The sequence below is a fragment of the Malus sylvestris genome, chromosome 17 (assembly GCF_916048215.2).
Source record: "Malus sylvestris chromosome 17, drMalSylv7.2, whole genome shotgun sequence".
Lineage (NCBI taxonomy): Eukaryota > Viridiplantae > Streptophyta > Magnoliopsida > Rosales > Rosaceae > Malus > Malus sylvestris.
Genome location: NC_062276.1, coordinates 1,333,819 through 1,347,742, shown reverse-complemented (window position 1 = coordinate 1,347,742; position 13,924 = coordinate 1,333,819). Strand labels below are relative to the sequence as shown.

The following is a 13,924-nucleotide window of genomic DNA, read 5'->3' as shown; positions in this document are numbered from 1 at the left end:
GGGGTTCTTGGGTTCTCGGGTTTTCGAGGGTTTCACGTCCAACCAAAGGTATAGATGAGTGCCTGGACTTACAAGAAACACAAAGATAGCTTCCAAAACCTCGATCCGTGACTAGAAGTGAAGGTTTGAAGGTTGTCTGTACGGTTGTACGGAAATGGAAGGAAATCCGAGAGAGGGAAGAGAGAGAAGGTCAACGGGAGTTTGGATGTGTGAGTGTGAATGTGTGGTCCAGTTTTGGGTCACTAATCACAACCAAAACCAACAACTTTAAGTTCCAAAAAAACTTAGGAACTAACTAAATTAGTTTAAAACCCAAACTCAAGCCACAACACCACTAACGTACTCAACGTCCAAGGGCAAATTAAACATTTCACGCCATCGATAACAATAATTCGGGACGGGCTTTCACAGTGTGGAAATAGTTTTCAACCAACAATGGACGCATCTCGATTATAATCTCATTATCTCGAGGTAGACCTCATTGTTCTTTGCGTCACCAGACCATCAGAGAAGTGCCGAACAAGCTCTACAAAATTAAGGTTGTGAGGATGTTGATTGCCTAAATGTTAACAGTGATGTCCCAGTAGTCGTTGCCAATGGACCAAGCTATCACCAAAGGTGATCTTGATCTAGGTTCAATTCGGTGAAGGGTGTTGAAGTGTGTAAAAATGGATGTATTGAGATTTTTTAGAGAATATAGAGCGAATGAGGTAGAGAAATAGAGCGAATGAGGTAAAGAAATGTAGACTGGGATCGGTCGGAGGTGATTGCAGGATTGAATTTTTGGATTGACAATTTTTTTTATTAACTATTAAATTATTAAGCCTATTTGTAATTTTTTTTAAAATTTAATTAGACTTGTGTGACCCATTTATGTGTCACATAATTATATAACAGAATTTTTGACAGAATCGTGACAGAATAACTATATTGATTTGAGACACTTACTTGTGGGACTACATTGATCAATTTTCAATTTCAGGAACCATTTTAATGTCACGGGTCAATTTCAGGGATCATTTTGATGTCGTGGGCCAATTTCAAGAACCATTTGTGAGAAAAAAAAACTTATGGGGCCCATTTATGTGCCACATCAGCACTTAACATAAATTTTAACAGAATTGTAATATAATGACTACATTGATTTACCACACTTATTTACAAGAACTACATTGATTGATTTTCAATTTCATAGATTATCTTGATGATAAGAGTTAATTTCAGAAATTATTTGTGATAAAATCCTATTTATTAAAGTATGTTAATTGTTGTCACAATCATTCATTTTTTCTAACAAACATACGATATAAAATGATTTCAATTTTGACATGATAGGCAGAACGATACACGTTAATCACAACTGAATAGACAAGACGGCACGCACCAAAACGAAAACATTATCCTTTTTGAGGATGTGAGGTCACAGTCACAGCCACAAACAAAACCACGCAATTCATCATCATCCACATCCTTTCCGTGGACTGTGCGTTTGGTACGCAGACGGGACGGGACGGGACGGAACGGGACGGGACGGGACGGAACGAAGGTGTAATTTTTGAAAAAAACATGGGGTATATTTGTCTTAAAATGGTAAAACATTGTGTTCCACAGACGTGGAACAAACCCGTTCCAGGGGGGGGAGGTGGAACGCAAAAACACCCAAAATCTGTCCCGTGGAACAGCCCGTTCCACCCATTTTTGGCGCACCAAACGCGGGACGGAACGCCTCGTCCCGTTCTGTCCCGTCCCGTCCCACGTACCAAACGCACTCTCAAATCACAGGTTTTTTCAAAAACAGAACCCGAAAAGCTTTCCATTTTCCGTTTTCAAAAAACCGAATCCAAAAACAGTAACGGCCATTATTGCGGTACCCACTTCGGCGAAACTTCCATGTGCCCAGCCCCCGATTTTCCTCTGGTTCCGATTTCTCGAATATTCAAATATTCAAAAGAGAACCCAGAAAAGTAGAGATAAAGCTTCCCACTTTTCTAATCATATTTTATAATCCAATAATTAGATCCACCAACACCCCATTAATCTACTAATTAAACCAACTCAGTCTCTCTCTCTCTCTCTCTCACCACTGCAAGTCTTCCATTGGCGACTGCTCGCCATGTTTCAGAGCCCTCCATCTTCTTCAGGTACGTACGATCGAGATCTCTAAGTGTGTTCGACAATGTCGCTCTGATTCTCCTGAGGACGGTTCGGTATTTCCCTCTTGTTCTTGTATTTTAGATTTAAATTTTGAGAATTTATGAATTTCTGTTTTTGGATTGTGATAAGTGATTGAAGTCGATACGTTTTGATTTGGGGAGTTTTTGGGTTGGTGGGTGAGAAATTAAAAATGTTTCCTTTTTGACATTATTGTGGCTTGCGGTGGAAGCCGACACTAGGCGCCTAATTTCGGCAAACGTAGAAAACTTAGCAGAGTAGGGCTCTTTCGTTTGAGTCGGTTGTGAATTCGATTTTGCACGACCGAGTCGTGTCCAACTTCGTTTCCTGGAGCCTTCCAGAACCCCTTCAGATTTGCAAAACTGGATACGAACTTTCTTAGAGACTTCCCAATCCTTACCTATTCCGCATTCTGTTTCTTGGTATATATATACGCCCGCCGGGATTGATTTCAAAGTTTTCGTTTTCTGGGTTTTGTTTTGGCTGCCTTGTAAGTGCGGATTTTGAATCCAAAGTTTTCGTTTTTCTGGGTTTTTTTGGCTGCTTTGTAGGTGCTGATTGGAGTTCCAAGTTTTTGTTTTCTGGGTTTTGTTGTGGCTGCTTTGTAGGTGTGGATTTCGAGTCGTTTGGTTGATTGCATTGTGAAGGAAGGGAAAGAGGATTCCTTTTAGATTTTGGGGTTTTCTTCCGACTTGAGTTAATGGGTGGGAGAAGTTCAAAAGAGGGGAGCTATAGGCAGAATTCATCTTCTCGTTCGAGCTCCTCATGGGGCGGGTATCCTGGAGGTCAATCAACGTCATATGCTCAACCGCCATATGGTCAAGGAAGTCAGAGTTATCCACCACCACCCCAGGAATCCTATCAATCAGCACAGCCTTACTATGCTCCCGTGTATAGTGCTCCTGCGGCCCCTCGGGCTCAGGAGAAGACGTTTGATAGGAGATATTCCAGAATTGCTGATAATTACCATTCCCTGGAGGAAGTAAGATTGTCGCTGCAGCGGCAGAAACTTCTGCAAGCTTCCCTGTTTTTGGTTGAAGTTTTGTTAATTGCCTACGATTTTTAATTACGTTGACTCAACTGTACTTGTATTCAGGTGACAGAGGCTCTTGCGCGTGCTGGTCTCGAGTCTTCCAATCTTATCGTTGGTATTGATTTCACAAAGAGCAATGAATGGACAGGTTAAGCGCTTTAATATCTAATCTCATATATTAATTTAGTGTAAGTTGTAGTTGTTGATGTGGAAGATACAGAAATTGGTTGTGTAAACAGGTGCGAGGTCATTTAACCGAAAAAGCTTGCATCACATTGGGAATGGGCCAAATCCCTACGAACATGCGATATCCATTATTGGAAAAACCTTGGCTGCTTTTGATGAGGATAATCTCATTCCCTGTTTCGGCTTTGGGGATGGTAAGGTTTTATTCATAATAATGTCGATTTGTTTGTCTAAGATTTTGTTCTTTCAAACATGGAATATTAATCATTACTTTTTCATTTTGCAGCGACAACTCATGATCAAGATGTGTTTAGTTTCTATGATGATAGATATTGCAATGGATTTGAGGAAGTATTGACTCGCTACAAGGAAATTGTTCCCAAGCTACGGCTTGCAGGTTTAACTCTTGCTTCCCAAGTACTTATTTCTTGACGTGGTCATTTATATCATCTAATCAGTCATCTTACATTATTATCATGTTTGGCAGGACCGACTTCATTTGCACCTGTAATTGAACAGGCCATGACCATCGTTGAGGAGAGTGCTGGCCAATACCATGTCCTGTTGATAATTGCAGATGGCCAGGTAACTTGCCTTATTCTTGTTGTACTTAGTGAAGTATGCAATTAGAGGGTCAGACATGCGCCCATGCTATAATCTTGTTTCATCTACACAAAATTCTTTGCCTTTTGGTTTTAGAGTCTGGCACAGTTCAGGAGTGGGCTTCGTATTTTTAGTTTCAAAACACACTAATGGTCACTGCTCTAAATGAATCATGAAAAACTTTATCAGTTAAGAGGTCGGTCAGACATGCGGGTTATGCAATAATAATAGCATCTTCTTTAGATCTGTTACTGGTGGCTGCACTAGCTACTTCTTAGATCATAAGTTGTTTAACGAGCTTTCCTTATCTTGCTCTCCTGTGTCCTGTTTTACGATGGCTTGCAAGTGGAAATATTCTATTGTAATCCCAAGTTTCCCTTCTTTTTTCTTTTTTTTTTTGACGTACTGTGATGGTTTTGTCTTAGGTCACTAGAAGCGTTGATACTGAGAATGGCAGGCTGAGCCCTCAGGAACAGAACACGGTTAATGCCATTGTTGCTGCAAGGTGTGATATTCCCCCAACCCCCCTTCCTCTTTCTCTAAATATATGTTGTTTTTTGACCGGCCCTTATTTATCTTCTACGCTTATTTTATCACAGTAAGCTCCCTCTATCAATTATTCTAGTTGGTGTTGGAGATGGGCCCTGGGACATGATGAAGGAATTTGATGACAATATTCCTGCTCGGGCATTTGATAATTTCCAAGTAAGTTCTCAGCATAATAATACAATTTTGTTTATGTGACTCATGATCCTTTGTTTATGACCATTGGAAAATACTTAATCGGAAGCACATTTGTTTTGTTGTTTGTAGTTTGTGAATTTTACGCAAATTATGTCAAAGAATGTGCCACCGTCAAGAAAGGAGACGGAATTTGCTCTAGCAGCCTTGATGGAAATTCCTGCTCAGTATAAAGCAACAATAGAGCTCAATATATTGGGGTAACAATGCAGTCCTTATTTCTCATCTCTAAACCCTTTTTGAAAACCTGTGTTTACGTAATTTTTTTACTAAATTTCTTCTTCTTGAAATGGACAGTGGTCGGAAGGGCGATATTCCCCAGAGGGTTCCTCTCCCCCCTCCTGTGTATGGAGCGTCATCGTTCAGCAGCTCAAAAACTTCCCGTGCTACCAGTTTCAGTTCGCCATCTTTCACGAAACCTTCCCATACCAGTTACGAGCCAAGTGTTCCTCCTTATTATGGAGACAGCAGTTCCGTTGGTACAGCTCCACCTGCTCCCAGTTCTTCCTATGATAACCAGGTATGCAAACTTCTCAGCAGCCACCTCTAAATACTGTTTTGATGGGTTTGTAGCGCTCTCGTGGGTTAAAATTTTATATGGTGTTGAACAGGTTTGCCCCATTTGCCTTACGAATCCGAAAGACATGGCCTTTGGTTGCGGGCATCAGGTACATTTTTGAACTATAGTTTCAAGATGAGTTGAGACGATCATATTTTTAGTACCGTGTTCTTAGTGTTATGTTTTCGGTGCAGACATGTTGCGAATGCGGACAAGATCTTCAGTCGTGCCCAATATGCCGAAGCGCAATCCAAACCCGGATAAAACTGTATTAACGACGACGTGCTTTCATGCCGGAGTTGGCCGACATTGTGTGTATTTGTTTATTTTTTCAATCACATTCTTTGTAATCCATTGCTTTAGGTGGTCAGGAAGTTACTAGGTTTGGTAATTGGTTGAATCCGGCATATGATGATGATGATCCAGATGTGAGTGAATATTCTGGTGATGTTTTTTTGGTTGTTTGAAAAAGAAGTGAAGTGCTGCCGTCTCTACAGTTTTGTAATTTGACTGCTGCTCTGTAGATGCCGGTCTTGTTTTTTTTTCACGTAGGTGGACTTTCTTGTGGATGGATAGAGATTTTCTATGTGTTGGGAACACGGTTTGATACATTAAGTGTGGTAAAACAATTGATTGGAAACTTGAACAAATGGATTCAACTAATTGCATGTACGGGACTGTGTTTCTAACATACTGCAAAATTTCTCTGGATAAGCAAAAATTCAAATAATTGAGTAAGGCTCGCTGTTAAAGTTTCATGTATCGATCGGAACTAATCAGAGAGAGAGAGAGACTTCGGTAGAGTTGTATAACTAGGAGAGTTCTCACACCTATCGGACTACTGTGGAGTTGAGTAGGATCAAAATACAGTTCACCAAGGGGTAGCACGGTCCGCCAAAATCGACATAGGTTGTTGCTATACTTTTGTGAGAAGTTTTCAAACGGCTTGTTGGGCATCTATACCGAAATTTCTCTTGATTAGGTCCGCGGAATCGGCCTGAATAGTACAAATTGAATCAACTTAGACATGGGTCAAAAGGTATATGACTCAAATTCCGATCTTTGCCCCAATACTCAATGTCTAGTCTAATTCTGTTCAGGTCGATCCACCAAGCGAGGATTTATAATTTTACTCACTCGTGGCTCAAGGATTGTATACAATTGTTTGAGGCAAATTTATTATTATTTTTTTCATAAAAGAAAAAGGAAAAAAAATTTTTGCTGGTAGTTGGTAGTTGACACGTATGACTAAGTTGTGGAAATAAGGGGTTCATGTCTTTGGTATGGTCATTTTCTATCTCCATCGGTGGTGGATTGAAGCTTGAAAGAGAAAGAGTAGATGAGGTGTCACGTTTCTTCAAATCGGTGACACGAGTGTTGTTAAAGTTGGGTTGTCTTTATCTGTATATGATGATGCCTTGTGTTATCGTTGTTACTAATTTACGTGTTACAAACTATAATATAAGTATTAACGTTATAACATGAGTGAACGAAATATCAGTTAGGACATAAATTTGATATGATGTGCACCAGAGTACAATGACGACCATTTCTGAGTCGGTCGGCCCTAATAACGTAATTCCGGGACGAGTCAGTTATTGGGCATTGAATCCTTCCAGACGTGGGGAACGTGTGGTGCTAGGTCGAGGTTGAGTGAACCAACTGGTCGCTTCTCTAGTTGAACTGCTAAGCTTCTTCTCACTGATTACACCTGTGGAATAACCCTAGAAGAAAATTTTGTTGTACTTGACGTGTATTATAATTTGAGTGAATTTACACGCTATACCAATACATGAAAGGGTTGGTATTAGTTATAGCATTAACTTCACCTCACCACCTTAAATGCTTTGCTTGTTTGCTACCAAAAAATAATTGGCCAAAGATCCTCCATGGATTTCACTACCTTGCGGTTAAGGAGCAGGAAATCTGACGGTCCCATTAATTTATTCTGCTACCCATCTTACACAAGCCAAGGCCCCGAATCTCTCTTTCTTTTTATTTAACGGTCCAAATTTCTTGGTTCTTAGGCTCTGAACAATGACGTCGGAAGAGGATGCAAATTCAAAATAACTGACCACTTTGTTTTTTCATTGAATGCATTCTTCGAACCACCTATTTCTTTGTCCATCACATTATTATCCCTAACCCAAAGAAAGAAACCAACTACTCAACACAAACACCATTACCTCATATCCCTCACAATTCCTATCCAAATCCAAACAACATTTGAAGTTTTCTCCAATGACCTCATCTTCTTCTTCCACCAAGCTCCCTGCTTACCAAAGACTCATACATGACGACGATCTCGACGAAGACGAGTTCGATTTCGAAAAGAACCGAGTGGTGGTGAGATCAAGGACAAACAAAGCTACTACTAGTTGGTGCAGGTTCAGATCGTTCAGAAGGGCTCACATTCGGAGGAGATCGTTCAAGCTCAAAGTTCCGAGCCTGAGGAGGTTGCTGTTCTTGAGGAGGAAGGTGAAGGTGGTTTCTGCTCTGTATGCAAAGGTGGTGAGGAGATTTAAAGAAGGGCAGTCACACTTTGGTGATCTTTTTGCTGGAAACTATTTGTTCTTGCAGATCAACCCTTCCTCGTTGAAGGCCCTTCACAACAAGGGCACTCCTACTCATCACTCCCTTCAATTCAACAAACCCTATGCCCTCCCAAGCAACAACATTGCCTAATCCATCCGGTCATACATCAAAGAGTACTTGTTATATTATATTTGTGTTCTTTAAATTAAAATTGGGGCGTAGGTTGGGGCTTGTGCGCTAATCCCTTCAGAATCGATAGTGGCACCACCTGCACTCCATTAGGGTCGGCATTGTTTTTAATATTGATAGGTTTTTTTAGCTTTTTTTTTGTCCCAAATATTGGTTGTTTTTATGCATAACGCTCATAAGCACTTAATAATACAACCAAATTCCAACATATTATGCAAATTTGAGTTATGCTAGTTAATAAAAAGAGTGTGCTCGCTCCTTTAATCCTATTTAAATTTGAATCGTATCCTACTTAATTTAGAATATTGTGTTTATCTGATCACTTGGATTATACATATAAGTTAGTATCAATTGAATTTTTGAGGGTCCTCTAAGGGAAATGACTCTCACCAATTTACGAGAAATTTTTATAGGCGATATAGTTATATTTTTAATATCTTTTTCACTTATATTATAACAAGTCGTGTACTGCCTTGTATTCTTGGTATACCAAAAGATTTCTGCCAATTTACATAAACTAATTATTAATGGTTAAATACAAAGATTATCACACGAAAAATTCATTAAACAAGTGATTATGTAAGTTCCTTTAATATTAGGATAATGTTAGCGATATCAAATTTTTAAATCAAATTTGCAAAATAAATGATGTGTTATTAACAAGAAATAAGCACGTTAATCAATACTTAATTAATAATCAAATCATCAACAACCACATTATTTGGTTTACATAAGTTGATTTAAAATTTTGATCTCCCTAATATTACCCTTAATATTATAGGACAAAATGAAGAAATTTGCAATTGGGACATTGGCACTTCACAATTTGCAATTGGGATTTAATCACAACTAACTCTGTTAAATTTCTCGGTGCACTGTTAAATTTCTTGGCACACTCTTAAATTTCTCGGTAAGATGGGACATTGGCACTTCGCAATTTGCAATTGGGATTTAATCACGGAAAAGGATCCTCGCCGGATACTCTTTGTAAGGATTCGGGGGATGCATCAATTACGGCCGTTCATCATAAATCGTGCGATCAATTTTCGTTAGATACTATTTATATTCAATTTTAAATGATTTCTAATCGCACAATATACGATAAACGATCATGATTGATGAATTCTCTAGATCCCAATAAAAGAATCCGGCTAGGATCCTTTTCCTTTAATCACAACCAACTCTTCGATTAAATGAATCAAAACAATCAAGATTTTATTATGCACATGCACTGTTTGTATACTTTGGAGTTTGTACCAAACACAAATAAATATGAAAGGGATTTGGCAGCAGGGAGTTGCATGTTATGGCCTATAAATAAATATATGCTTACTGCTACCTATGTAGGGCAATGAGTAATGACAATGTTGAAGTTCATCAATCAATTCGTAAATAAACCTATATCTATTAAGAATTGAGATCTTCTCTAGATCTCTGCATCCGTAGTCAGCGGATTAAAAAATCTGAACTATTCAAGAGAAAGAAAGATCTGGCCATTCAATGGCTAGGTTTTGATGAGGCGAGCTAATGAGATGAGCGCATGATTCATACTCTGCACTAAAATTCGAATTCTCTTTTAGGTAGTTTAAGATCTAAACCAATGGTATTTGGTTAGTATCAATTTGATAAAATGATTATCAACGGTTTAGTGTAAATATATCGTTGTATAAAAACGTCATTATTGATGATTTAGGCACTGAACGGAACCAAACCCTAATTGTGTCCAGTCCCAACTACCAAACGGGCTTAATTTGAGCTCCGCATTTGGGCTTCATACATAGACCACGACAACATAAGGAGCTCTAATACACAGGCCCATTTCAATGTAGTCCATAAGAATCCCAAGTCGCAAAAGTCGCATGAAAAACGGTGCGTTTAGCTGTTGAAGCCAGCGAACGAAAGAAACGGCGGAGGCGGAAAGGGAAGAGGGTTTGCGCACTTGGGGGGTTTTAGAAACAGAGTAACTCGTCTCGCTCGCTCACTTACTCACTCACCGAGTCACACAGCGAGTCAGAAACAGCAAACGATGAGACTCCTTCAATCCATTACTGGTACAGTCCATCTCCTCCATAGCCAGAGACCTTAAGATTTGAATGTTAATACTAAATCACGCTGCTGCAGGTCAGTGTCGGCCGGCGCTGCGAGCCCTGGGACGGCGGTACTTCGCGGCGGTGAAGACGGAGGAATACGCGAAGAGGAACTACGCCAACAACTTGTCGGAGTATAACAGCGTCTTCAATTCCCTCACCGCTCAGAGGAAGCATTTCCTGCTGAGGGATGCGTACGAGGATATGATGCTCGACGGCGTCCAGCCCGATCAGGACACCTTCCGGTCGCTCATACTGGGCACCCTCAAAGGGTCGAGCTTGCAGGACGCTTTCTTCTTCGCTGACCAGATGAAATCCATGGGCTTGGCCCCTGATGTATGTCATTTGTTTAAATTTGTATCAGCGTTTTCGTTTCGTTATATCGGAAATGCGAGTGTTTGGATGTTGATTCGATTGGGTTGTCGCAGGTTAATATGTACAACATTCTGATCACACTGTGTGGGAAGTGCAAGCACTCTGATCAAGCGATTCAGGTGCGGCTTTTTACTGCCTACTTATAAGATTACTGCTATATTGAACATCGATGCATAGTATACATTGCATTTTAAGCGGCTTAGATCCAACCCGCTAAATTCTGTTGGATTGTTAACCGATATCTGGTCCTCAAATTGATTTCCTTTTGGTTATTGTATGCCATAAAGTGATGTGCTTTAGGATTTTCGCTGTTTATTAGCCCTTCTGATCATTAACAAGGGAATGTGGGTATGTCTTGATGTGATATATTTTAATAGATTCTGGAAGACATGAAGAACTATGAAGTGTCACCCAAGGTACAGACCTACATGTGTCTGCTCAATGCGTGTGCAGCTACTGGCCGATTAGATCGAGTGTATGCTGCTTCTTTTATGCTCTGGCTTTCCGTGCTTGTTTCGTTGTTCCAATGGTTAATTTTTCCTCCTGCGGTTAATGTGCATTGCGTTGTTGATGCAGGTATGCAATTGTCCGTGACATGACTGCTGCTGGTCTTGGACTAAACAGGTTCTGCTACGCTGGACTTGTAACTGCACTTAGGAACAAGACCCCTTTACCAGATGACTTCGGCACCAAAGTAAATATTTAATCGTTTCCCCTCTGCTTAGTATTCTTTCATTTTGTTTCTGTTCAAAGTTCTCTTATATTCTCCTTTTGCACAAAGATTATAGAGTTTGTTGAGCGGTCAAAAGAGTGGTCATCAGTTGAAGGATCAAGTATGACTGCTGAAAATGTGATGATGGGTGTAACGGAAGAAGAGTTGTATAATATGCCAACAGCTGAATATTCTCATAGGGGTGGGTTTCTGAATAGGCAACTAACAGTGTATCATGCTGCGTTCAATGCTTGCGCAGACCTCCGGAATGTAGAGGTAATATCTCACATCTCGATTATCTCAGCTTAACGCCACCAAAAAAACCATGTGTATTTTGTTTGCTTCTGGTTCTTTTCTTGGTTTATTGATATTGTACTTTCACTCTTTTGTTATCGGGCAATACCCATATCCATGCATGACAATATAACACTCTATGCATGGATGTTGCACTAAATGGTTTTTAAGTTTTATGACAAAGCTTGTTGCCTCTCATGATTCATACTCCCTAGCATTATTTAGTTATCTTCTTTTATCATGTAGCAAATCAAAATATGAAGAATTACCGTATGGTTTGAAACTAGCCTCTTTTATCACTTATTGCAAGTATTTTTGAGTTTACAGATAAAAAATACCATCATAAATTAAGTTACTTAATAAGATTCCCTTCTCTTTTCCCTTTGCCATAAAAGTTTATTCTTATGTCTTCACTTCTGTTAATTATGCTAGGTGATGGAAGCTCTTCGGGAGATGCTAGCAAAGGACGGAAAAGTTCCTGATTTATTTATTGTGTTGCAAATAATGAGGTAAGTAACTTTTTATTACAAAATTTTGATCAGAATGCACTACGTGTTTTAGTAAGATGGCATTGTCTTGCTCGTGCATTAATATAACCTCAATTCATTCTGTGTCCGTTTTGTCTTCACTGCTAATTTTTTTTATTCAGGTGTTATCTACACTCAGGGGACATTGACCGTGGTGTTCAAACTTTTGAAGACTATATGAAGTCAGGAAAGCCTCCTGTAGTAGAACTATATACGGTGCGTTAGGCAACAAACACAATTTTCGTGTCATGACTCATGAAACATCACTTTCTTTCCTCATATATAGACACTGTTCCTTTGATTTTGTGTTGTCTGGCTAGCTTCTGTTTGTTCTTAGTCTTTTCTTATCATAACTTATTGTGTTCTGATGCTTTGTTTTAGCATTTCTGACAAACAAAACTAATATATTGTTCACTTAATGTGTTCTTAGTCTTTTTATCATTCAGATGTATACCCTAATTTACGCAAACTATGTTTCTGTAGACGCTTGTGGAGGGGGCCATGATTGGATATACTCCCAAGGGAATGAAAATTGCCGAAGAAACACTGGTATGGTTGGTCTATTGCACGACTTCTAATTCTTAAATCAAGTTTTTGATATTTCAAATCATGGCTTCAGTCAAAATCATTTTATGATTTTCATGTTCCAATGTAGGTGAATATGAACTCCCGGAGCTTTTTCTTGAGTCCGAAAATGGGGAGTGATCTTCTCCTTGCAGCTGCTGGTGACGAGGTGCGCAACTTAAGAGTTATCTCTAGTTGCTATATTGCTATAAAGAATGACAGAATTCTTCACCTGTTCTGGGTCTCTGTATTTTGCATTAGTTTTGGTTGTCTTGCTATAAATCTTTCGTGTTCTTTTTTGCAGACCGGAGGTTATAGCGTTGCCAACTATATATGGGACCTGATGGATGCACGTAAAATAGTTCCGCAATTTCTTTCCGTAGAAGCATATTACAAGGGCTTAAAAGTGAGTCTCTGGCCTTCTGATTTATTAGTTTGTACATCTCTGACTAACAAAAAATCCTAGTAATTGGACTCAATGCGCCATCTTTGTCGTGTTTTTGACAAATTTTTCCTTCGTTTCTGTTTCTGAAATGGCAGAAACGTGAGATTCCTGAAGATGATCCACGACTGCAACATGTTACGAAGACTTACAATGACCTTCGCGACAGAAGGGGGCCTGGACGACCTATTAGGTAAACAATGACGAAAGTTGCTCCGAGGAGCAGTTGTTTCGTGGACTTTCACTGTTTTAGTGACATTAATGTTGTTTCAAAGGAAACGAGGCATCGTTTTGTCCTGGTATCGAACGCTCAGGGTTACCAAACGCCGGGGTACATCGCGTTTTGAAGTTTAATCGTTAATTTTTTTCTGGATGCTTGAAGGGTGGTGTGAATAATGAAATTTTTTCCTCCTGCAATGTTAAGCTCAATTCTCTTTGAAGTTTTGAAACTACGAATTCGAGCTATTTTTCGGTGTGGCGACCACACTACCAGTAGTGATATGTGTTACAATACACATGCATTTATATGTTAATGTTATCCACACTTTAGCTTTGTAACATATCGGGGGTAAAAAAGCATAGCAATTGGACCTGTAAACGGGTCGGGTTTATCGATTTTGGGTCGGGTTTAATCTGATCCGTCAAGTTAACGGGTCATCCGAACCCGATCCATTAAGCTAACGGGTCATCTGAACCCAACCCGTTAAGCTAGCAGGTCATCCGTTTCACTCGTTAACAATTATTATTATTATTATTATTTTTGCATAGAGTCTATTTTTTGTTGTTAAGACTTTACTGAAATTATTAAAACATCCTCAACTAACGGATGCTAACGGTGTTAACAGGTGCTAACAGATTGATCCAAAGTGACCCGTTATTTAACAAGTTGTTAACGGGTTCACCCG

The 13,924-nt window shown here is 39.5% G+C and overlaps 3 protein-coding genes across 6 annotated transcripts; all 3 read left to right on the top strand.

Moving 5' to 3' along the window:
- Positions 1 to 1,767: 1,767 nt before the first annotated feature.
- LOC126610739 (E3 ubiquitin-protein ligase RGLG2) lies at positions 1,768 to 5,966 on the top strand. 4 transcript variants are annotated; one of them, XM_050278858.1, is made up of 12 exons: positions 1,768 to 2,141; positions 2,781 to 3,154; positions 3,269 to 3,353; positions 3,445 to 3,585; positions 3,678 to 3,788; positions 3,879 to 3,976; positions 4,420 to 4,499; positions 4,594 to 4,699; positions 4,808 to 4,935; positions 5,033 to 5,255; positions 5,347 to 5,403; positions 5,489 to 5,966. In XM_050278858.1, the coding sequence occupies exons 2-12, from the start codon at positions 2,873 to 2,875 to the stop codon at positions 5,567 to 5,569; spliced, it is 1,392 nt and encodes a 463-aa protein (XP_050134815.1). In that variant the 5' UTR covers positions 1,768 to 2,141; positions 2,781 to 2,872; the 3' UTR covers positions 5,570 to 5,966. The 4 variants fall into 4 exon arrangements, with proteins under 4 accessions (XP_050134815.1, XP_050134812.1, XP_050134813.1 ...); XM_050278855.1 differs by having other exon boundaries at positions 2,724 to 3,154; XM_050278856.1 differs by having other exon boundaries at positions 1,768 to 2,594; positions 2,724 to 3,154.
- Positions 5,967 to 7,191: 1,225 nt separating this feature from the next.
- Positions 7,192 to 8,226, top strand: LOC126610741 (uncharacterized). Its single transcript, XM_050278859.1, has one exon. The coding sequence runs from the start codon at positions 7,536 to 7,538 to the stop codon at positions 7,977 to 7,979; it is 444 nt and encodes a 147-aa protein (XP_050134816.1). The 5' UTR covers positions 7,192 to 7,535; the 3' UTR covers positions 7,980 to 8,226.
- Positions 8,227 to 9,890: 1,664 nt separating this feature from the next.
- LOC126611033 (pentatricopeptide repeat-containing protein At4g35850, mitochondrial-like) lies at positions 9,891 to 13,579 on the top strand. Its single transcript, XM_050279207.1, has 12 exons — positions 9,891 to 10,069; positions 10,140 to 10,441; positions 10,534 to 10,599; positions 10,858 to 10,955; positions 11,057 to 11,174; positions 11,262 to 11,468; positions 11,919 to 11,995; positions 12,136 to 12,229; positions 12,497 to 12,562; positions 12,669 to 12,746; positions 12,882 to 12,983; positions 13,118 to 13,579. Exons 1-12 carry the CDS (start codon positions 10,045 to 10,047, stop codon positions 13,214 to 13,216), a joined length of 1,332 nt encoding a protein of 443 aa, XP_050135164.1. The 5' UTR covers positions 9,891 to 10,044; the 3' UTR covers positions 13,217 to 13,579.
- The last annotated feature ends 345 nt before the right edge of the window (positions 13,580 to 13,924 follow it).